Source organism: Lontra canadensis, unplaced genomic scaffold (genome assembly GCF_010015895.1).
Source record: "Lontra canadensis isolate GAN:19392208 unplaced genomic scaffold, GSC_riverotter_1.0 scaffold32, whole genome shotgun sequence".
Classification (NCBI taxonomy): Eukaryota; Metazoa; Chordata; class Mammalia; order Carnivora; family Mustelidae; genus Lontra; species Lontra canadensis.
Genome location: NW_022631026.1, coordinates 511,388 through 530,814, shown reverse-complemented (window position 1 = coordinate 530,814; position 19,427 = coordinate 511,388). Strand labels below are relative to the sequence as shown.

At 58.8% G+C, this 19,427-nt stretch overlaps 1 protein-coding gene and 1 long non-coding RNA gene across 2 annotated transcripts; both read right to left on the bottom strand.

The window, feature by feature from the left end:
* Positions 1 to 11,069: 11,069 nt before the first annotated feature.
* LOC116873258 lies at positions 11,070 to 15,589 on the bottom strand. Its single transcript, XM_032867014.1, has 10 exons — positions 15,483 to 15,589; positions 15,229 to 15,231; positions 14,441 to 14,447; positions 14,295 to 14,397; positions 13,524 to 13,618; positions 13,095 to 13,286; positions 12,928 to 13,014; positions 12,592 to 12,838; positions 12,153 to 12,305; positions 11,070 to 11,851 (listed from the first exon to the last, which is right to left on the bottom strand). Exons 1-10 carry the CDS (start codon positions 15,587 to 15,589, stop codon positions 11,070 to 11,072), a joined length of 1,776 nt encoding a protein of 591 aa, XP_032722905.1.
* An 876-nt stretch (positions 15,590 to 16,465) lies between these two features.
* On the bottom strand, positions 16,466 to 18,783 carry LOC116873125. Its single transcript, XR_004383752.1, has 3 exons — positions 18,717 to 18,783; positions 18,016 to 18,101; positions 16,466 to 16,503 (listed from the first exon to the last, which is right to left on the bottom strand). It is a non-coding gene; the product is annotated as an uncharacterized LOC116873125 (long non-coding RNA).
* Between the last annotated feature and the right edge of the window lie 644 nt (positions 18,784 to 19,427).

Genomic DNA, 19,427 nt, shown 5'->3' with positions numbered 1-19,427 from the left:
TTGAAGCCATAAAACTGTACTTTAATTCTGAGAATTAGGCAACAAAACTCTTGTTGACTTTTAGATAATCTTGAATGATGCATATTAATTTTTCCTCAGATCTACAGTTACTGCTTTAGCCATAGGACTGTGCAGACGAAGGAGAGAGCGATGTCAGAGGGTCCACTGCCGGGAGCTACTTTGATGGAAACACATTCCTTTGCTCTGAAATGTGATGTTATTTATGCACAAAAAAAGAAATTATGACTTTCAATGGGTAATTTTTATGGCACTGGACACACTATTTTTCAGAGCAGATTTCATCAGTGAAGAACTCAGCTCCTTTGCACAGCGTCAGCACATGCGCCGTGTGGACCTCAGTGGAATCAGCAGGTGCACTGTTGGCCAAGGAGGGGACCAAGCTCAACGGCAGTGCTCTCTTCTGCAGAGGAAAACATGTTGTGTAAGTCACTGATCAAGTTGGGAACCTAGTCCCGAAACTAGAAACAATAAAGCTCTGCCACGAATGGGGGTAAATTTGTGTTCTCACAGGGGCCTTGCAGAGCTGTTCTCAGAGTCGTTACGATTTGCTTGTTCCTGGTCAGCATCCTGGCTCTGCATGCCAAGGCTGAGCTGCGTTCTCAGTAATGATACTCAGGGGGCAAAAGAATAAGAGGGTTGTGTGTGACCACTGTGGCAGCTATGTTCCAAAGCAATGGAACACAGGCAAGAACTGCAATGAATTTTAGAAGCAAATTCTGCAAGGCAAGAAACGGTGAAGGAAAACCAAATTATTAGGGCAGTTATAATTATATAATTAATATAATTAATTATTTATAATAAATAAAGATATATAATTTTTTAAGATTTTATTTATTTATTTGACAGAGAAAGAGAGATCACAAGTAGGCAGAGAGGCAGTCAGACAAAGGGGGGGAGGAAGCTTCCTCCTGACCAGAAAGCCTGATGCAGGGCTCAATCCCAGGACCCTGGAATCATGACCTGAGCCGACGGCAAAGGCTTTAACTACTGAGGCACCCAGGCGCCCCTCCACACTGCTCCAAAGTGGCTGCACCAACTTGCATTCCCACCAACAGTGTAAGAGGGTTCCCCTTTCTCCACATCCCCTCCAACACACGTTGTTTCCTGTCTTGTTACTTTTGTCCATTGGAACTGGTGTAAGGTGGTATCTCAGTGTGGTTTTGATGTGAATCTCCCTGATGGCCGGTGATGATGAACATTTTTTCACGTGTCTGTTAGCCATTTGTATGTCTTCATTGGAAAAGCGTTTGTTCATGTCTTCTGCCCATTTTGTGACATGATTATCTGTTTCGTGTGTGTTGCGTTTGAGGAGTTCCTTATAGACCTCCCCATCGTACTGCGAAAAGCCACCAGCTATGACAGACCTTATGGAATCGCTTCTCCAGACCCATCGGCCAACCTGGGAGGATGGCCAGCAGTTGCCCTGCACCCTGTTCAACACGGAGGCAACGAGAAGAAGAATGAGAGGAGCAAGGCCCCACCTAGAGGAGCACACATCGGTGGGAGTTATTGACCCTGCTGCCCGGGCGAGATCAGCAGCACCGAGGAGTGTCCCACATGGGACCTCCCCACTGACAAAAGACAGGCCCCATCCCCCGATACCAAGAGGCCCTCATCCGGAGAATCCCAGCAGGAGCAAAGAAACCCATGAACATGGCCAAGATAGCCACCATCACTCGACAACCGGGGAGCGCCCTGTGGACTACTAAGAAAGACCGTGCAGAGCCTATCATGTGTACACTCCATCCGACCCCGAGGCACAGGACGGCCGACACATGGTAAACACCTCCTCCATGGCTCAAGCTTCCCCAGACATCAGGAAGAAACTCCAGAAACTGGAGAACACCCTCCCCTGGCAAACAGAGTTTGCTCTCAGGACTACATGAAGAGGGAGTTCACAGCCATGAGGAAAGCCAAAAAGAAAACGAACAAAAAGTCAGCCTCCTCACTGCTGCCCTGAGGGAACAGGATGACAAAGAGGCAGGAAGCCTCTGACCACCGCAAAAGGGTCAGCAGAGAACCCCCCTGGCAAAAGACCAATGTGTCTATGGTAAGGAAAAGGGGCGCTGGGAAAGCGAGTGTCCCACGCGGGGAGGGGCTCCAGAGCCCAGGCGCTCCAAGAACCTCAAGGAAAGGACCTCCTAGGCCTGAAGCACAGAGATTCAGACTGAGGGGGGCCGGGCTTCCTCCTCCTCGGCCCCGTGAGCCCACGATCAGAATGAAAGTAGGGGGGCGATCAATGACTTTTATGGTTGACACTGGGCCTGAACACTGTGTTGTCTCCTCCCCGGTGGTGCAAGTCAGCACAAGAACAGGGACCATCCTTGGGGCATCCGGGAGGAAAGGAATACAGCAACCCTTACACGACAGTGGGATCTCAGGGACCGCAAGGTCCCACGTGAGTTCCTTTATTGGCCTGATCGCCCCATTCCCCTCCCAGGCCCAGACCTACTCCCCTAGCTCAGGCCTCAAATACATTTTGAACCCACTGGCATACTAGCCTCCGATTACACCCAAGACAAGAAGAGGCAGGGTCTGTGGGACTGGCGGTCACCACACCCAGAGACGAAGAACGGAGGCTACGTGGTGCTCAGGCCCAACCGAGGAGCCCGCAGGGACTCAGACTCACCTTCCCTGCACTGTGGGCCGAGGACAGCCCATCTGGAGTCGCCTAGAATCGGGCCCCTATTCCTGTCGAACTGAAACCAAGAGCACAACCCCAAAGACAAAGGCAATATCCCCTTCCGTAAGAAGCTATGACCAGCCTCCCAGAACACCTGACCGAACTGGAAGACGCAGGCATCCTGGTCAAGTGTGCCTCAGCCTAGAACACCCGACTCTTGCCAGCCAAGAGACCAGAAGGACGACACTGACCAGTTGAGGACCTGCAGGCCAACAATACAGTGACCATGTCTCTGCACCCCGTGGTCCCAAATCCATACCCCCTGCTCAGCCACATCCGAGGATCAGCCAGATGGTTTGCTCGCCTGGACCTCCAGGATGCCTTCTGTCTCCGCTTGGCTCCCCAGAACCAGCCAATCTTTACCTTTGAACGGACCAGACACGACACGGGGTGTCAGAAGCAAACAGCCTGGACACGCCTCCCTCAAGGGTTCAAGGACACACCGACTGTCTTTGGGGAAGCACTGGCTGCAGACTTCACCAGCTTCCCAAGAAAGGCCACACGATGTACCCTCCTCTGGTATGTGGGTGACCTCATCCTTACCAGTGACACACAAGAAGGTGGCACGAAAGGCACAAAGGCCCTCCTACAGCTTCTGACAGGTTCGGGATTCAGGGGCTCATGGAAGGAAGTGCAGATCTGCCAAGGACAGGGTCCCATAGCTCGGTTTCCTCCTTACCCGAGGGAAGAGAGAATTAGGGCTGGAGAGAGAAAGAAAGTCATCACCTCTTTGCCTCAGCCTTGGACAAGAAAAGGCCTATGGGAATTCCTGGGGGGCTGCAGGGTTCTGCCGCATCTGGACCCCAGAGTTCTCAGCAGTAGCAGAACCTCTATAGGATTTCTTAGGAAGTCCAGATCGGGAGCCCCCTCTCTGGACTGAGGAAGGAGAAATCACCTTCACAGAGATAAAGGCTGCCCTGGGAAGGGCTCCGGCTCTGGGCCTACCGGATATAGAGAGACCCTGCAACCTCTTTGTACACGAGAACGAAAAGATAGCACTCGGGGTACTCACCCAGACTGTGGGGCCCTAGCAGCATCCAGCTCCAGATCTGTCCAAGAAGCTAGACTCTGTGGCAACAGGATGGCCACCGGGTCTCAGGGTGCTAGCAGCCTCAGTGCAACTCATCAAGGAGGCAGACCAGCTCAGCCTGGGACAAGAACTGAAGGTCAAGGTCCCTCATGCGGTTGTGACCCTTGGGAACACACAGGGGCACCGCTTCTTTTCCAACTGTCAGCTAGCACAACCCCAAGGGCTCCTCTGCCAAAGTTCACAGGTCACCGTCAAAACAGGAAAGACATGAATCCCAGCAACCTTTCTCCGACAGAAGAAGGGGAAGCAGACCATGAACGCCCCCAAGTCACTGGTGAAGCAGACATGAGCCGTCCAGACTTGACGGGATCAAGCCAGGAAGGATCCAGAGCACACACTGTTCAGTGATGGCAACAGTTCCCTGCAAGTGGGTGCCTGGACGTGCGAATAACATGTCCACTTCCTCCTTTTGTGTTGGGTTTCGCTCTTTATTACTATTATTCTTGTGGTGTAGAGCCTTTTTATATACTTTGAACTGATCAGTCTTTTATTGGATGGCTTGTGTGTTTTGAGGTATAGTTAGGAAAGCATTCCATATGCAAGACAATGGGCATATAATATCTATTTTCTTGTTATGATATGAAATGGAGTCAGTTTTAAGCATGTTCACACTTGATCAATTGGGATCTGTTACTAGCGGACAGTAATTTTTTTTTTTCAAAATTTCCTCCAATTTCTAATGAACTCTACTTCCGCAAATAGGTAGGGTCCCTTTGCAGCTCATCTCAGGAACCTTGAAGCGTCTGGTCCAGTACCGTTGGCTATCATCACAATGCTGGGCATCCGATCTGCAGGACTGCTCACCTTCAGATGGGTGTGCCCCCTCTGACACCCATTATCCCCGTCCTCCGCATCCTCCCCCCCACCCTAGCCCCTCTGGTAACGGCTGTTCTGCATTCTCTCTAGAAGCTCAGCTTGCTTAGATTCCAAATACAGATGGCATCACATGGTGGAAGTCTGGCTGGTGTCATTCAGCATGACATCCTCAAGTTCCATCCACGTTGTCACAAGTGGCTGAGCAGTCTTCTCATTGTGTGTATACACCACATCTGCTTATGCCTTTGTCTGCTGATGGACACCGAGGCTGTGACAGTGCGGTTTATTGGTAAGTGTAGAAAACCTGATCAATGCATGGAATGCTGGTTCTCAACCAGAGTCGCTTAAGGAGCAAGTACAGGCAGATAGGGCACGCTCTCTGTGCATGGTGCCAAGACACTGGGCATCCATAGAGAAAAACACAGTGCAGGGGTGCCTGGGTGGCTCAGTCTGTTAAGCACCTGACTCTTGGTTTCAGCTCAGGTCATGATCTCAGGATCCTGGGACAGAGCCCTGTGTAAACCTCTATGCTCAGCAGGGAGTCTCCTTGGAGTCCTCTCTCCCCACTTCCTTCAGCCCCTCCCTGCATGTTCTCTTTCTTTCAAATAATAAACAATCATTTCTCAAAACAACGCAATGCAGCTTTTGTCTCCCCGTACAAAGATTCAGTACCAAGAAGATTGTATGTCTACGTGTGACATGCAAAGCCCCAGAGCTTTGAGAAGGTGCTACGTGACAGTGCATTTATGACACTGGGGAGCAAGTGGGCCTTGAAGCAGGATGTGAAAAGCCCTACAAACAGAAGAAAGTATGGAGGGATTGGACTATTGTCCAAGGAAGGCCTTCTTCCAACCAAATGCATGACAAAGCAGCTGAAAAACCAAACTGCATAGTTCAACAATTAGGTTTAAAGTTCTATTTATTTATTTTTTTAATTCCTTTGGGTCATCTCCACACCCAACATGGGGCTCAAACACATGACCCTCGGATCAAGAGCCTCACGCTCCACTGACTGAGCCAGCAGGGTGCGCTAAGAATATACGATAGTGCAAAGAAACCACAAAAGTGTTTTTTTTTTTAATTTTTGTAACATTTCCCCAAATCTATCAAGACTTTCTTTAATACAGGTGGGGCAGGTTATCGATTTCTGAGAGCAGGTGCTGTAGGAAAATGCAAATAGATGGGCGCTTTGGTGAAATGTCACTGTGAGCGCAAACTCTCGGAGCAGGAAATAAGGAGAGGAGATGAATGTTTTTCATCATACTCAGAAACTAGGACAGGTAGTGTCTACACAGCAAGGTGCAAGGCTCAGGACGTTGCAAGATGATGTGAGAGATGGTCTTCACCTCCTTCCTCTAGGACAACATCTTCCCTAGATAAGATAGAAAATCAATAAACTTCAAGGACGAGTTGACCAGACTTGACTGTGGTGATATCAAGCACATCTGTTGACCAAAAAACACCATGAAGGGTTGGAAAGCCAAGATGTGTGGCATGAGAAATACTTGCTGCAGACACAGGGCGTGAGAGATGAGCAGCAGAACATCCAGCAGGACTAGCCCTCCCCCTGAGGGCACACGCACAGTGGCTCACTGTCACATCGAGGCTGTAGAGAGAGCCCAGTGCCATGGGAAAGCATGCCAGGTGGGTCCCTGTGTGCTGCGCATACCTGTGGAGGGTGTTGGCAGCAAGAGCAGAGTCCTTCAGTTTGTCTTCTGACTTCTTTCCTACAAGTCGGCCAAGCTTGCCATTTACTGTTGTTACGATTTTCCATGATAGCATGGTACTTACTGCCAGAGACTTAATCCGTATGGATACAAGTTAGCTGTCAGAACTAGAATTCAGAATAATGATTCTAAAGAGACTACCTGGGCTTGAGAAAATCACAGAAGACACAAGAGAATCCTTTCTGGAGAAATAAAATAACTAAAATCTAACCATTTGCATGTCTTCCTTGGAGACTCAGACTCCTGGATCAGGAAGGGAGAATTTGAGAGACAAGGAGTACCATCAAGCAAAACCATGTTAGACTAACTGGGATCTGAGAGGAAGAGGAGAGAGTGAGGGGAGCAGGAGGGATATTTAAGCCAATTGTAGCTGAGCACTTCCCTGATCTGGGGAAGGAAACAGGCATCCAAGTCCAGGCATGGAGATCTCCTTCAAAATCAATAAGGAGGCAAACACCTCAACATAGGACCTTGAAGCTTGCAAATGTCAGAGACAAAGAGAAATTTGTAAATCTATAGGCCCCCCACATTGGGCGCAGCCAATTAGATCAACCAATGAATAACAAAATTAAAGAAAGAATTGGTAATATCCAATGATCATAGGGGATTGAAGAGCCCACTCACGGCAATGGAGAGATCATCTAAGCAGAAGATCAACAAGGAAACAGGGCTGTGAATGACACCCTGGAGAAGAGGGACTTCACAGAGAGAGTCAGACCATTCCATCCTAAAGCAACAGAAGACACATTCTTCTCCAGTGCACTTGGAACATTCTCCAGAATAGGCCCCCTACCGGGTCACAAACCAGGTCTCTGCATGGCCAGAAGTTTGTGATTACCCTCTGTATCTTCTCCGACCACAGCACTTTGAAATTTGAACTGAGCCGTAAGAGAAAATGCGGAAGGGACACAAAAAGGTCGGAGGTTGAAGAGAATCCTAGTAAAGAACGAATGGATGAAGCCGAAAATGAACGAAGCACAAAAAAATTTATGGAGACCAATGAAAATGAAAACACAACTCTCCCAAACGCTTGGGGTGCAGCAAAGGCAGTCCTCAGAGGGAAGCGCAGACCCATGCAAGGCTATTGGAAGGAACAAGAAAACTCTGAAATACACAACCTCCCCATCCACCTAAAGGAGCCAGAGAAAGAACAGCAACTAAAGCTGAACTCCAGCAGGAGAAGAGCAGGAAAATGGGCTGGAAGAATGAATCAGTAGGTTGACCCCAACTCCCCTGCCAAAAAAAAAAAAAAAAAAAACAACAACAACAACAAAAAAAACAAAACCAGTTCAACAGATCAACAAAACGAAGAGCTGATTCTTGGAAGGATTCATAAGATCAGTAAAACCGTAGCCAGATGTATCAAAAAGGAAAGAAGACCCAAATTGGTAAAGTCGTGATTGAAAGACATGAATTCACAACCAACATCACAGAAATACAAGCAATTCTAAGAACATATGATGAGCAACAATAGGCCAACAATTAGGCATCTGGAAGAAATGGACGCATCCCTAGAAACATAGAAACGACCAAATCTGAAACCAAAACAGAAAGAGAAAACCTGAATAGACCCACCACCACAACAAAGAAAAATTGAAACTAGTGATCAAAACTCTCCCAGCAAACAAGAGTACAGCACTGGACAGGTCAGCGCCCTGGGGCTCAATTGCCCATTGGCCCCTGCCAATCTCCCCCGGAACTCTGGTCTCCACTGGTCAGCCCCACGTGAAATTCTAACCCACATGAAGAATTGATCCTTATTCTTCGGAAGCTGTTCCAAACCATCGGAATGGATGACAATCTCACAATGAATTCTCTAAGGTCCCTTGTTCCCACAGATTTTCGGTCACACAGGTTTGCATTCCAAGGGGAGCAAAGGCTATTCTGCAGGTTGTGAACCGTGGAGAAAGGGTGCCCTGCGTGCGTCCTTCCACAAGTCGCTTTTTCTCAGCACACTGAGAAAAGGGCTCGCAAGAGAGAAAGGCAAAAAGAAAGGAGACAGCATGTGGCAAGATGAGGAAAGAGAGGAAATCACTGCAGTGCATGAACACATGAAAAGAGGAAGAAGGGAAACAGCAAACTACTCGACACACATAAACGGGACCACGCCACTGACATGGAGTAATCCTTCAAAGCCACACACTTGCAATCACCGCCAAGAGGCAAGAGATAACTAGAACTGTCCTTATGGTGTGTGTGTGTGTGTGCCCGCGTGCACACGTGTGTGTCCACATCTTCTAGGAATTCACTCAGTGCTCACTGGCACCGACAGTGTGGCCCCCCACGAACTCAATTCTGACTATACCTGCCTGAGGAGAGCTTCATGAAGGACCCTGGCCCGGAAGACAGCCCCCAGTTGAGACAGCAATCCGGCTGCCTCCCGTGCTGCTGCTGACCACAGAAGAATCGGAGGTCCCCACAACCCCCTCCTCCGGGTCCATTCATTTGCGGGAGCGGCTCGCAGAAGGGGCGAGACCAGCTGACGGAGTCGATGACGGGCATCGTCCGCAGGATGCTCCAGGAAAGGAGTGAACCGCCAGGTCCAGAGATGCAGACGGGGAGGCCGGCAAGGGTCCCTGTTCCCTTGCGCCTCACGGGGCTTGGGGCCCAGGGGCCCAGCGTGTGGTTCACCCACTGGGAAGCCCCCTGAGCACCCCTCCTCCTGAGTTTTCTGGAGGCTGCGACCCTCCATGAGAGTTGACCTGGGACGTCCATGGTGTGTCCCTCCCTGGCACCCGAGACTGGGGATCGAGCCGCTGAGGGGAATGAAGGTGGGCCCTGAGAGCCTGTGCAAGGGGTCAGAGATTTCCGGGAAGGAGGTGAAGCCGGCCGGGGGAAGCAGCACAGTACCGTGAGTTCCGGCCTTCGGGAGCAGCGCAGCAGCCCTAGGAAAGGCCGTCCCCCCGCAGAGACAAGCAGGGCGGGCTGAGCCGGAGCGTCTGCACACGCGTGTGACCATCACACCACAGGCTGGAGAGGCGCCGGGGGCTCCGGGGGCCCTCGGGGCTTTTGCACACAGACTCACGGACCCTGCAGAGGGAGCGGCAGCAGACACAAAGGCTGACCAGCTAGAAACCACGAAAGATTTTCTTTCTTTCTTCGGCAGAGAGAGCGAGCAAGGGAGGGGAAGGTTCAGAGGGACAAGAAGACTCCCCTCTGAGCAGGGAGCCCAAAGCGGGGTTCGATCCTGGGACTCCAGGACCATGACCTGAGCTGAAGGCAGACGTTTCACTGACAGAGCCCCCCAGGGACTCCAAATCCTGCTGTCCAGTTGTGTCATCACGAGAACGAGGTTCAGAGCCCTTGGCTGTGGATCGGCCCATGGCTCGATCTCCTTTTGGCTTCCAAAGGGCAAGTAGAAAGGGGTCAGCAGATATGGTGTGACGGGAGACAGTCACCCCTAACAGCCTGGATCCTAGTCAACACCACGCTGAGGCTCAGGAATCAGGGTGAGAGTCGTGAGTGACGTCTCCCTGCCTGCGCCCTGTTTAGGGAAACCCACGGGCCCCAAACGGGGTCACTTGGGCTGGGTCCCGTCAGCACCCTGGGGCTCAGTCGCCCGTTGACCTCTTCGAAGCTCCCCCAGAAGGGGGGTCAGCCCCACGGAGGTCATCCCTCCCACGGCCGCTCTCCATCCCCAGAGGAAGATGGGCTGGTCCCCCTACTAAGTCCCTTTTGTCCCCAAACGAAGGTGACCTCACTCCAAATCCTCTTTTTCTGTGTATGACGACCGTGTCCTGCTGCTACACACCTTCCTCAGCCCTTGCCCTTTGCAGCCCTCCTCCCCCCAGGAGACTGGAGGCCGCCCAGTCAGGAACGGTGTCCGAAGCCCCTTAGAGCTTCAGATCACCTCGTTGGATGCTTGGGGAAACAGCAAGACCCTCCTAAGAAAAGTGCCCCCTTTCCAACAACGTCCCGCCCGTGTTAACACATCCAGATTCACTGGAAACTTTATGTCGTTTGAAAAACGAGGTTTAGTGTGGTCTGGACTTTCTAGAAATTACCAGTAAGAATAGTGTCACCGAGAACGAGTGAAACAACGCAGGTCCCACAAGGCCGCCCTCACAAACGCACAGGCTGGCTTTGCGTTTGACCACAATGACACTTTATTGAACTTTCCAGCAGTCAACAGGGGCTCAGAACCAAGGGTGCCAGCCTTCCCCTGGGGACAGAGAACTGCTTCTCCTTCAGGGGAAGGGGGAAATCCCACGGAGGCTCGGGGCTAGCATCCCCCACTTGGTGCCTGTGCTGACTGCGGGTGTCGGCACGTTTCCCGAGCTTGGGGTCTCGAGAGGCAGGTGCTAGGACGCGGACCTGAACCGGGGTGCAGCATCGGGGTTCCCGGACAGGGTCCCGACACGTCTGCCTGGCCTCGGCCACTGCCCCATGGCTGCCAGGTGACCGCTGGAGACCCGGGCTCTGGTGGCCCCTGCCTCCTCCTGTAGAGGAGGGGAGGGCGGGGCCCACCAGCCCGTCCCTGCTGCGCCCAGGCTGGGGTGACCTTTGGTCCCCAGCGCTGCCCTAGGCGGGAGTCGTGCACCCATGGGGCACGCCCAGGCCCCAGGTGGACACAGAGAATTCTCCGTGGACTTGACCAGCTTTGGGTCAGAACTCAGGACTGGCCAAGTCCATGGGGCCTCAGAATCATCAGTTCACCTTCTGGTCATTGTTGGGGGGAAGCTCGTGTCGTCTCTGCTCCCCCGGGCCTGGTGTCAGGCCAGTGGAGGTCACTCTAGGTCAGTGACTTGTACCTCCTGGTGGGGGTGCCATCTTCTACAAAGTCCAGAGTGAGAAGGCAGGGCACCGTGCTGGCTGCCCAGAGCCTCTTGGCCCCCACGTTCTTCTCCAGAGGCCTAGGGGAATCGACGTTCCCCGTCGAGGAGCCGGTCAGCGGGGCCCGGGCAGGTGCGGGGCCCTGGTGCTGCGGGCTCAGAGCTGGCCCGCTGGTGTCTCGGCTGGGCCGGTCCAAGCCCACACAGGGCCAGGAGCTGCAGAGGCCCCAGGTCAGGAAGGGTGTCCTGGACCCTACAGCCTCCTCCTTCCTGGGCTGGGGGGACCTTGTCCCAGGAGACCCTGAGATGTTTTGGGGCCAGGTCTGGGGTGTGGCCACAGGGGTGGCCCCGGCAGGGGCTGAAGGGAAAGGGACCCACGGTTGTGGCCTCAAGGCCATGTCCTCGGGCCCCCTGCATGCACCCCCCTGGTGTCCTGGGAGGTTGGGGAGGGAACTGCATCGCTGTGGGGGCAGCCGCGACAGAACCAGGGTCCCAGGGGCTTCCGGCCGTAGGGGTGCAGCCAAGGGCCGCGTCGACCTTCCCTCCCGCAGCGGCTGCTGGGCCTTGAGCACGGCCTGGCAGGGAAGGGGTCCCGGCTGCTCAGCGTGTGCGGCTGGGCCTGGGGAGGCCAGCCCGTCCGCTCCGGAGAACATCTCCAGGGTAGGAGAAGGGAGGAGGGCCGTTGGTGCTGGGGACACCTGGTCCTGGCCCAGGGGCATCTTGGGGAACTCCTCAGGGCCGGCTGCAAAGAGACAGACTGGGTTAGCGTCTCCAGCAGGCTGCTTGCGCCCAGCCGGCTGGGCCCCCAGGGTGTGCTCCTGGAGGCCTGCGTGTCCACCCTGGCCTGCCCCTCACACCTGATCCAGGCCGCGGATACCCTGCCCCCACAGGGAGCGCCCCAATGCCCGGGCCGGGCCTGGGTTCCCCAAGGTTGGAGCAGAAGAACAGAGGGACAGAGACACAGAGGAAGGCCCCCGGGGACTGGGTCCACTGTGAGCTGCCCCAGGAGGGCGAGGCGGGAGGCAATGGGGACCGGAGCCCACCTGGCGGGGGCAGGTCGCACTTCCTCCATCGGAGATGGGCCATGGAGGCCTGAAGGTGTTTGAGGACGGCCTCATCCTCCAGGGCCCAGGGCTGGGCCAGGGTGTCTTGAAGGAAGCCCTGCAGCCCTTCCAGGGGCAGCTTCAGGAGGTGTTCTGGGCAATGGGTGTGAGTCAGAGCAGAGGGGCACCTCCCCACCGTCCCAGAATCCTGCCCGGGGACAGCGGTTGGGCGTCCCGCTGTTCCCAGGAGCACCCCAGGCAGAGCCGCGCAGGAGAGGCCCCGTGCCCGCTGCTCCTCTGCAGGGGTCCCCCAAGCCACCGGCCGGCCTATGACCCTCCACCAAGGCCTGCCTGCTCCTCGCTCCTGGGAGCAGTGGGCCATCTCCCAGGCCCCCCACACGTGCATGGGGCACCCCTGGGCTCCCTCGGGGTCCCTTACTGCGGTACAGCCTGAGGACGGTGTAGGCCATAGCTGTGAGGACGCGCTCTCCGTCCAGCATGTAGGCGTCCCACAGCTTCAGGGTGAGCGCGAAGGGGGTCTGTGGGGGAGCGGGTGTGGGAGGAGCCGCCTCAGGGAGGCCCAGGGGCTCTCTGCCTGTGCGAAGGCCTCCCCTCTGCCCAGGCCCTGCCGCCCCCCCGGCTGCGTCGGACGGGGCTCTGCAGCCCGTCCGGTGGGTGCCCTCCTGCTGGGGAAGATGGGCTCCAGACGACCTTGGGCGGGAAACGCCCGGCCAGTACGACCCGCAGACCTGGGGGGCCACAGACTCTGCCCCACCCTTGGTGCCCACATGACCCGACAGGACTCCAGGCTGGTCGCAGAATGGGCCGAGGGCCTGTCTGCCCCCAGGCTGACGTGGCCTTCCTGGGGAGGCGGAGACGGACAGGGCCCATCCCGGAACCTCCTCCAGGGGCCCCGTTCCAGTCTCCAGGACGGGTACAGACCGTGAGCCTCAAGTCAGGGCCTCGGGGTCGGGCCTGGCTGGTCTGGAGCGTGAGGCTGAGCTCGGGCTTCCCCTGGGCCCAGGGCCGGGTGCAGGTCAGGGACCGGGTCTGCCGGGGGAGCCTTACCCGGCCGATGAAACATTGGAGAAACCACTTGGTGGTGTACACCCCTGCGCTCATCCCTTGCTCATCCTGGCGGAAGGACACAGGTGCTTGTGTCCCAGCCGGCGGCCACCGCTTCCCTGGGCCCAGGCCCCGTGCAGCCAGGTGGACAGACTCCCTGCGGCCCCCCTCAGCCCCGAGGGCGCCCTGGGCCCAGCAGGAGACGGAGCTGGACACCGGGCTCTGGGCAGCGTGGGCAGGGTTCTGCGGGTCCCCTCCCCCTGCCCCGGGCCGTGAGGGCTGGGCCTCCGGGGAGCGTCTACTCACCAGGTGTTTCTTCAGGCCTTTGAGCTCCTTCTCCATGATGTCGTCATGATGCCGCTGGAAACGGGCCAGCTTTGGGAATCCCGGAGCAAAGAACCCTGAGAAGGCCCCAGGTGCCCCCACCATCAGGGCCATGTCCCCCACCAGGTGGGGGGTGAGTCTGCCAGGGGCTCCGCTCCCAGGCCCTGACTGGAGCGTGTGCCCACAGCCCTCCCAGCCCTGGCTGCGCCCGTTCGTCCGTGACAACAGCAGAGCCGTCCGGGCCTGGGGGCCGGGCCAGAGGTCCCTCCTCCTCACAGAGACCCAGCTGAGTGGGTGGCCGGGCTGAGCACCAGGCCCGTCGGACCCGGCACACTTCCTGCGGTGGTTGCGGCAGGGGCAAGTGGGTCACCTGCCCTGAGGGGCAGGACGAGCCTCCCACGGGAAGGGTGATGGGGATGTGCAGGCCCAACTCCTGGGCTTGGGTGCTGGGCTGAGGGTCCAGGGAGCGGGACATGCCACCGCCTAGGCTTCTTCTGGCCGTGGGCTGCCAGGGGGACCCGGCGGGCAAGCCGGCTGCCAGACAGGGGGCTGAAGGCCCCGTGGGAAGGCGAGAAAGGTCTGCAAATGCTGGGGCCAGTCACCATGGCTACAGCCGCCTTGAGAAGGCCATGCCCTTTGCCGGTGGGGAGGCGGGCTGGCTGGGGGTCCTGGCCTGCCCCACTGCGGTGGCTGCCCTGCAGAGAAGGAGTCCTGAGTTCCACGTCCCGCCCAGGCACCCTGCAGGCCCCCTACCGTGCATGGCATGGGTCTCCAAGGTCATCAGCTGTGCCAGGGCCCAGAAGGCATCTTCCTCACACAGGAACATCAGGAGGATTGCCACCATGTCACTCATCCCCTGACAGTAGCCCACCTCCTGCAAGAGCCAGACCCCATGGAACAGGCCACCTCGTTGTGGGGAGGTCAGGACAAGGGGAACTGCCCTCCCCCTCCCCAGGTCCCGATCCTCCCACGGGCTCTTCAGGACCCAGCCCCGAGCGTTAGCACCACAGAGGTGCTGGCCAGAGCCCCCCGGCACCCAGTCCTCGGGGACTCAGGGGCCATCCCTCCCCCGCACTGAGGTCTGCACCCCAGCCCAGCCTCAGTCCTAGGGTCCAGGGCCCCTCCCTTGCGTCTCTGGGGCTATGAGAACTGGAGTCCCAACTAGGAGTCCCGCCCGCTCAGGCATCCTGGAGACAAAGGGCACCCGCGGGGCAGGAGGGCTTGCGGCAGGGACACTCACGGGGTTGTAGACCGAATAGGCCAGGAGGACATGGAACAGGGCTCGCTGCCTGGGGACGGGGAGAGCAGGGTGGGTGGCTCTTGTCTGACCAAGCCACATGGGAGCCCCCCCGAGGAGCAGAGTGCAGCCCCAGGGGACCCGCGGTCTTCGGCGAGGCTCGGGGCAGGACATGTGCCGTGTGGGATGCGGGTGGTGAGCACGGGACCTGGAGCGCTGCCGGGTGGCATTTGGGGGTTCATGGTCCTGGCTGCTGTTACAAAAGGTGTCCACCGTCGAAAACAGAATGCCAGTCCACGCAGAAACCCACCCAGCGGGCTGTCCCCTTGACCGTGTGCCCCTAGTTCTTCCATGTGTGTCCTCACCCGGCTGAGTCTGTGCTGCCTGGCCCCCAGCTCCACGTGGTGCCCCCTGCCACGACCCCACCCTCTGGCCCGGCCCCTCTCGTACCAGCTCCACGCCGACCTTATGGGTTCCACGCGCATGGCTTCCCCGCCAGGCCCTCCCCATCGAGGCAGCCCCGGGGGGTAGGTAGCGACCCCTGGGTCCTCCACCCACGTTCACCATGCAGCCGCACCATGTTTGCTGCCATCTTCCCCCTCTCCTCAGAGACCCCGCGTCCCCCACCCAGAAGCCCCCGGGTCGCGCCTGACCCCCCGAGGAACTCCCGTGCCCCCAGAGCCCCGCTTGTCCCCCAGCCTCACCCGATGCCATAGCGGTCCCGGAACATGATGTGGTTCCGGAAGGTGCGGTTCACGTCCAGGTCGACTTGCCGGATGTCCTTGGAGAAGACCTGGGCCTGCTCCTTCATTTTCTGGGGGCAGAACCGGGGAGGAGGAGCCGGCATCAGCACACGGAGCCCCAACGGCCAGCCACTGCCCCCGAGGCAGGGAGCGTCCCGAGCCGCCCTGGGCCGTGTCCTGCGGACACCTCCTTCCTTCCCTGGTCTCTGAGGCAGGGCCCCCGACAGGAGCCCATCGTGCCTGGGATGCCCGCGTCAGGGATCGTGCTCGGCAGGCCTGGGGGCCGAGGACACTCGCGAGGGTCAGCCCGAGGGTCTTCCCCTCCCCCGCACGGAGCCCTGTCCTCCAGGCCGGAGCTCCAGCCAGGGCCCTGACTAGCCTCTCCCCGCAGGGTGCCCTCGGCTCCTGTCCAGGCCTCCTCCAAGGGCCACGCCTCTGCGGAGGGCACAAGGGCTTACCTCGTACAGCCCCTGGTGGGTGGACTTGACCTTATCAATATCGAGCAGGATGGCCCACACCTGGCCCCTCACCTGGGGAGGGACCCCTTTATAGAGGCGCCGACGCATCTGCAGGAGAGAAGGCCGTGCTGGGACCCAGAACCAGGCCCTCCCTGCCCAGTCCCAGGAGCACCAGACATCCGGAAGCTTCCGGCTTTGGCTCTGTGGCATCCCCTGAGAGGCTGGGTCTCCCCGGAGCTGGGCCCCGTCTCCCACGAGGAGGAGGGCACTGGGGCCCTGACCTGTCGCTCCCTTTGCTGCCCACTTGGAAATGGGGAAATGGGGCTCTGCCAGCAGACTCGCCCCAGGCAGGGGCACCCCCGTAGGGTCAGGGCCGGGGGAGGCAGGGGTTTTACCCCCACCCCCGTTGGGGCAGATGCTGTCTGCGGACACGCGGCACCCACCTTCTCGCTGGGCCCATAGTGGTCCCAGTTTCTCAGCATTTTCGCCCACTTGTCGGCCCTGCGGGTCTCCTGGCGATGTTGCTGGAACAGGAGAAGGGGGCAGCGGATGAGCCGCGCGGAGCAGGAGAGCGGCCCATGGGCAGCGTCCAGGCGCCCTGCGGGCCGGGCCACCGTGGGAAGACACTGAGAGGAGCTGGAGAGGCACAGGGCCGCTCCGCTGACCGCGTCTCAGGGGCTCAGGCGCGTTCCCGGCCGCGTGCGGATTCCTGCGACAGGCGCTTTGGTGACATAGCCTTGGGGACAGCTTTGGGGACTGGGTCTGCCGTCCCCGGCCCCATGCCCACCCACCGTGTCCTGCCCGTGCCCCGGGACAGGCTCGTACCTTGGCCTCTCGGGGGCTGAGGCCGGACAGCTCCTTCTCCCTGGAAGGCAAGAGAAGCAGAGCCCTGAGCACCAGGCCCCGGCCCCACAGCCCGCAGGACCCGGCAGGGGAGGCCTGACCCCGGGGAGGACAGGGGCTGCCGGTTGCCTGTGGCTCAGGCGGGGCAGCAGCATCCCGCCTGGGGCGTGAGAAAGTGGTTGCTGCCAGGTGGGCTGGCGGGGGTCCCTCAGCTGTCCCCCGGGATTGACCTGCCCCTGTCCTGGGATGGGCCACTCCTAGACCCGTCAGTGCCACCTGGGTGCCCCTGTGACAAGCAGGCTGAGGACGCCACGGGCTTATGGGGCCTGCGTGCCCAGTGCCTGGCCTGCCTCTCCCTCACTGTGTCCCTCACCTTGCTGTGCCCTGACTCCACCCCTCTTGCTGGTCACGTCTGCCGCTCTGGCCCCTTGTCTTGTCAGAGCCGTGAGCACGACCCCGCCCTCCCACCCCTCTCCACGGCCACTGGTCACTGGGTGGCCAACAGGGTCTGCGACTTGGGAGCAGCGCGGCAAGCACACACGGAGTCTCCCGCCACGGTGAGGTCTCGAGTGGCCCCTCGGCCTAACAGCCTCCTTCCCTCATAGCAAGGTCACTGCGCCATCCCCTTCCTGGTTCCCCCCTCCAGGTCAGCCACCTGTCCCTGTTCCTGCCCCCCGCCTAGGTCGGTCGGCCCCTCCCTCTTCTGCCCATCACCCCTCCCTGACATGGCCTTCTTCCTGGCGTCGTCCTGCCATCCCCCAGAAGCCTTCGAGAGCTGTGGCGGGCCTGGCCTGGGGGTGTCCCCGAGGGTACCCCTTGGCCCTCACCCCCGACCAGACCACCCTCCCACAGAAAGGACGCCACCATCCCAGAGCCCCTCGCCCTCTGCAGTCCCAGCTGCACTGACTGGACCCACAGACAGAATGCAGGAGGCAGGCCCCGAGCCTCCCTGAAGCAGGCGTGGAGGCCCCTCGTTGGGGTGCCCAAGGGCCCGGCCCAAGGCCCAGCTCCATTGCTGCCACGATCTCGGTCTGCCGCCCGGGTTGCTCAGCTCCAGCCAGAGCAGAGTCTGGCCCTCAGAGGGCTCCAGGGGACGAGGCCCTGAGCTGGGGACATGAGTCCTGCCTCCAGAGAGAAGTTCCTGTCAACGCATTCCACCCCTGAACCGGACGGAGAAGGGCCCTGGGACTCACTGCAGGAAGCCGTGATGGTCCGTGAGCCTGCACAGCGAGAGGTCAGCCTCTTCCCGGGCGGCCCCTGGAGACCCCGCTGGGCGTGCCTGAAACAGAGAGGGTCCGTGATGGGGTCCCGTCCGAGCCGGGGGCAGGGGGAAAGGAGGGAGCAGAAGGGCTCCTCTCTCCCCTGCATCCTCAGGGAGCCCAGGACCTTCGGAAAAGGGCCCAGCATGAGAGGCAGGCCCTGTCGGCTCTGGGAGCAGCCTGACAGCCGCGCCTGGGTCTACCAGAGATGTCCCCTGCCTGGCTTCCCCCACTCCTAGGGCCAACCACACCCCCTTGGTCTCCTCTGCGGGACTGCGGCTCTCATCCCTGCCTGGGACATACGTGCTCTCGCTGCTAAAGTCTCCCTTTGGGCCAGACCTGCTCCTACACGCCCAGGACCCCACCTGGACCCCCCGAGCTCCCGCTGTCTGGGACCCGAGCTTGGGCCTCCCGAGCTCCTGCCGCCTATGATCCCTGCCTGGACCTCATTGACGATGGACCCCTAGGATCCCCGATGGACCCTCAGCTGCTTCCCATGCCTGGGACCCTCCCCTGCGTCACACTTGTTCCCGAGGACTCTGGTCCTTGTCTGGGCTGAACGGGCCCATCCTTGGCTCTGCACCCCAGACTGTAATGAGGGTCCGTTGAGTCGATGGGCCCCCTCTGTGCCTCACCTGGGTGTAACTGGCTAGGATGTGGGCCCGTTCCAAGGCCATCAGGATCTCCAGGTCCTGGTTCATGGTGCTGCCAACCGAAAACATCCCGAGGGGACCCTGCATGAGAGCCTCCAGGGAACCAAGGCGTGTGCTCCCAGCGGGCAGATCCCCAGTCTGTCGGAGCCCAGAGTGGAGAGAACCCTGGGGCTCCAAGGGCCCTGCTGGGTCGACAGATCCCACGCGGGCACTGCCTCCCCGGGGCCCTCCTACCTCCAGACTCCCTTCCCAGCCACCGTCCCCAGCACGTGGTCACACTGAGAGCACAGTCCCTCCACCCCGTACCCAGGAGCACACGGGGGTCCGGGAGTCTCTGGGGAACTGCTGACCTGATGCCTGGGGTGGCGTCCCCGAGCCCGGGGCTGGCAGTGCGAGGCTGGATGGAACGGCCGGCCAGCGAGCGTCCCTGCGGGCTTCGGGGGGATCGAAGGTGACTCTGAGATGTGACAAGCTCACGCGACAACAGGGAAAAGCCCGTGAGCGGGATGTCCCCCACGTGAACACATGCCAGCAAGAGTCTGAATGGGCTCGCCAGCCGGGAGCCTGGGGTTTGGGAATTGCCGGAGGAGGGGCGGAGGGGAGAGCAGGAGGGACGTGGTGGTCCCTGGAGGGGAGGGGCGTGCGGGCTCCCTGCCCAGGAGGCTGGGACCCGGGCGGCAGCGGGGGCAGCCC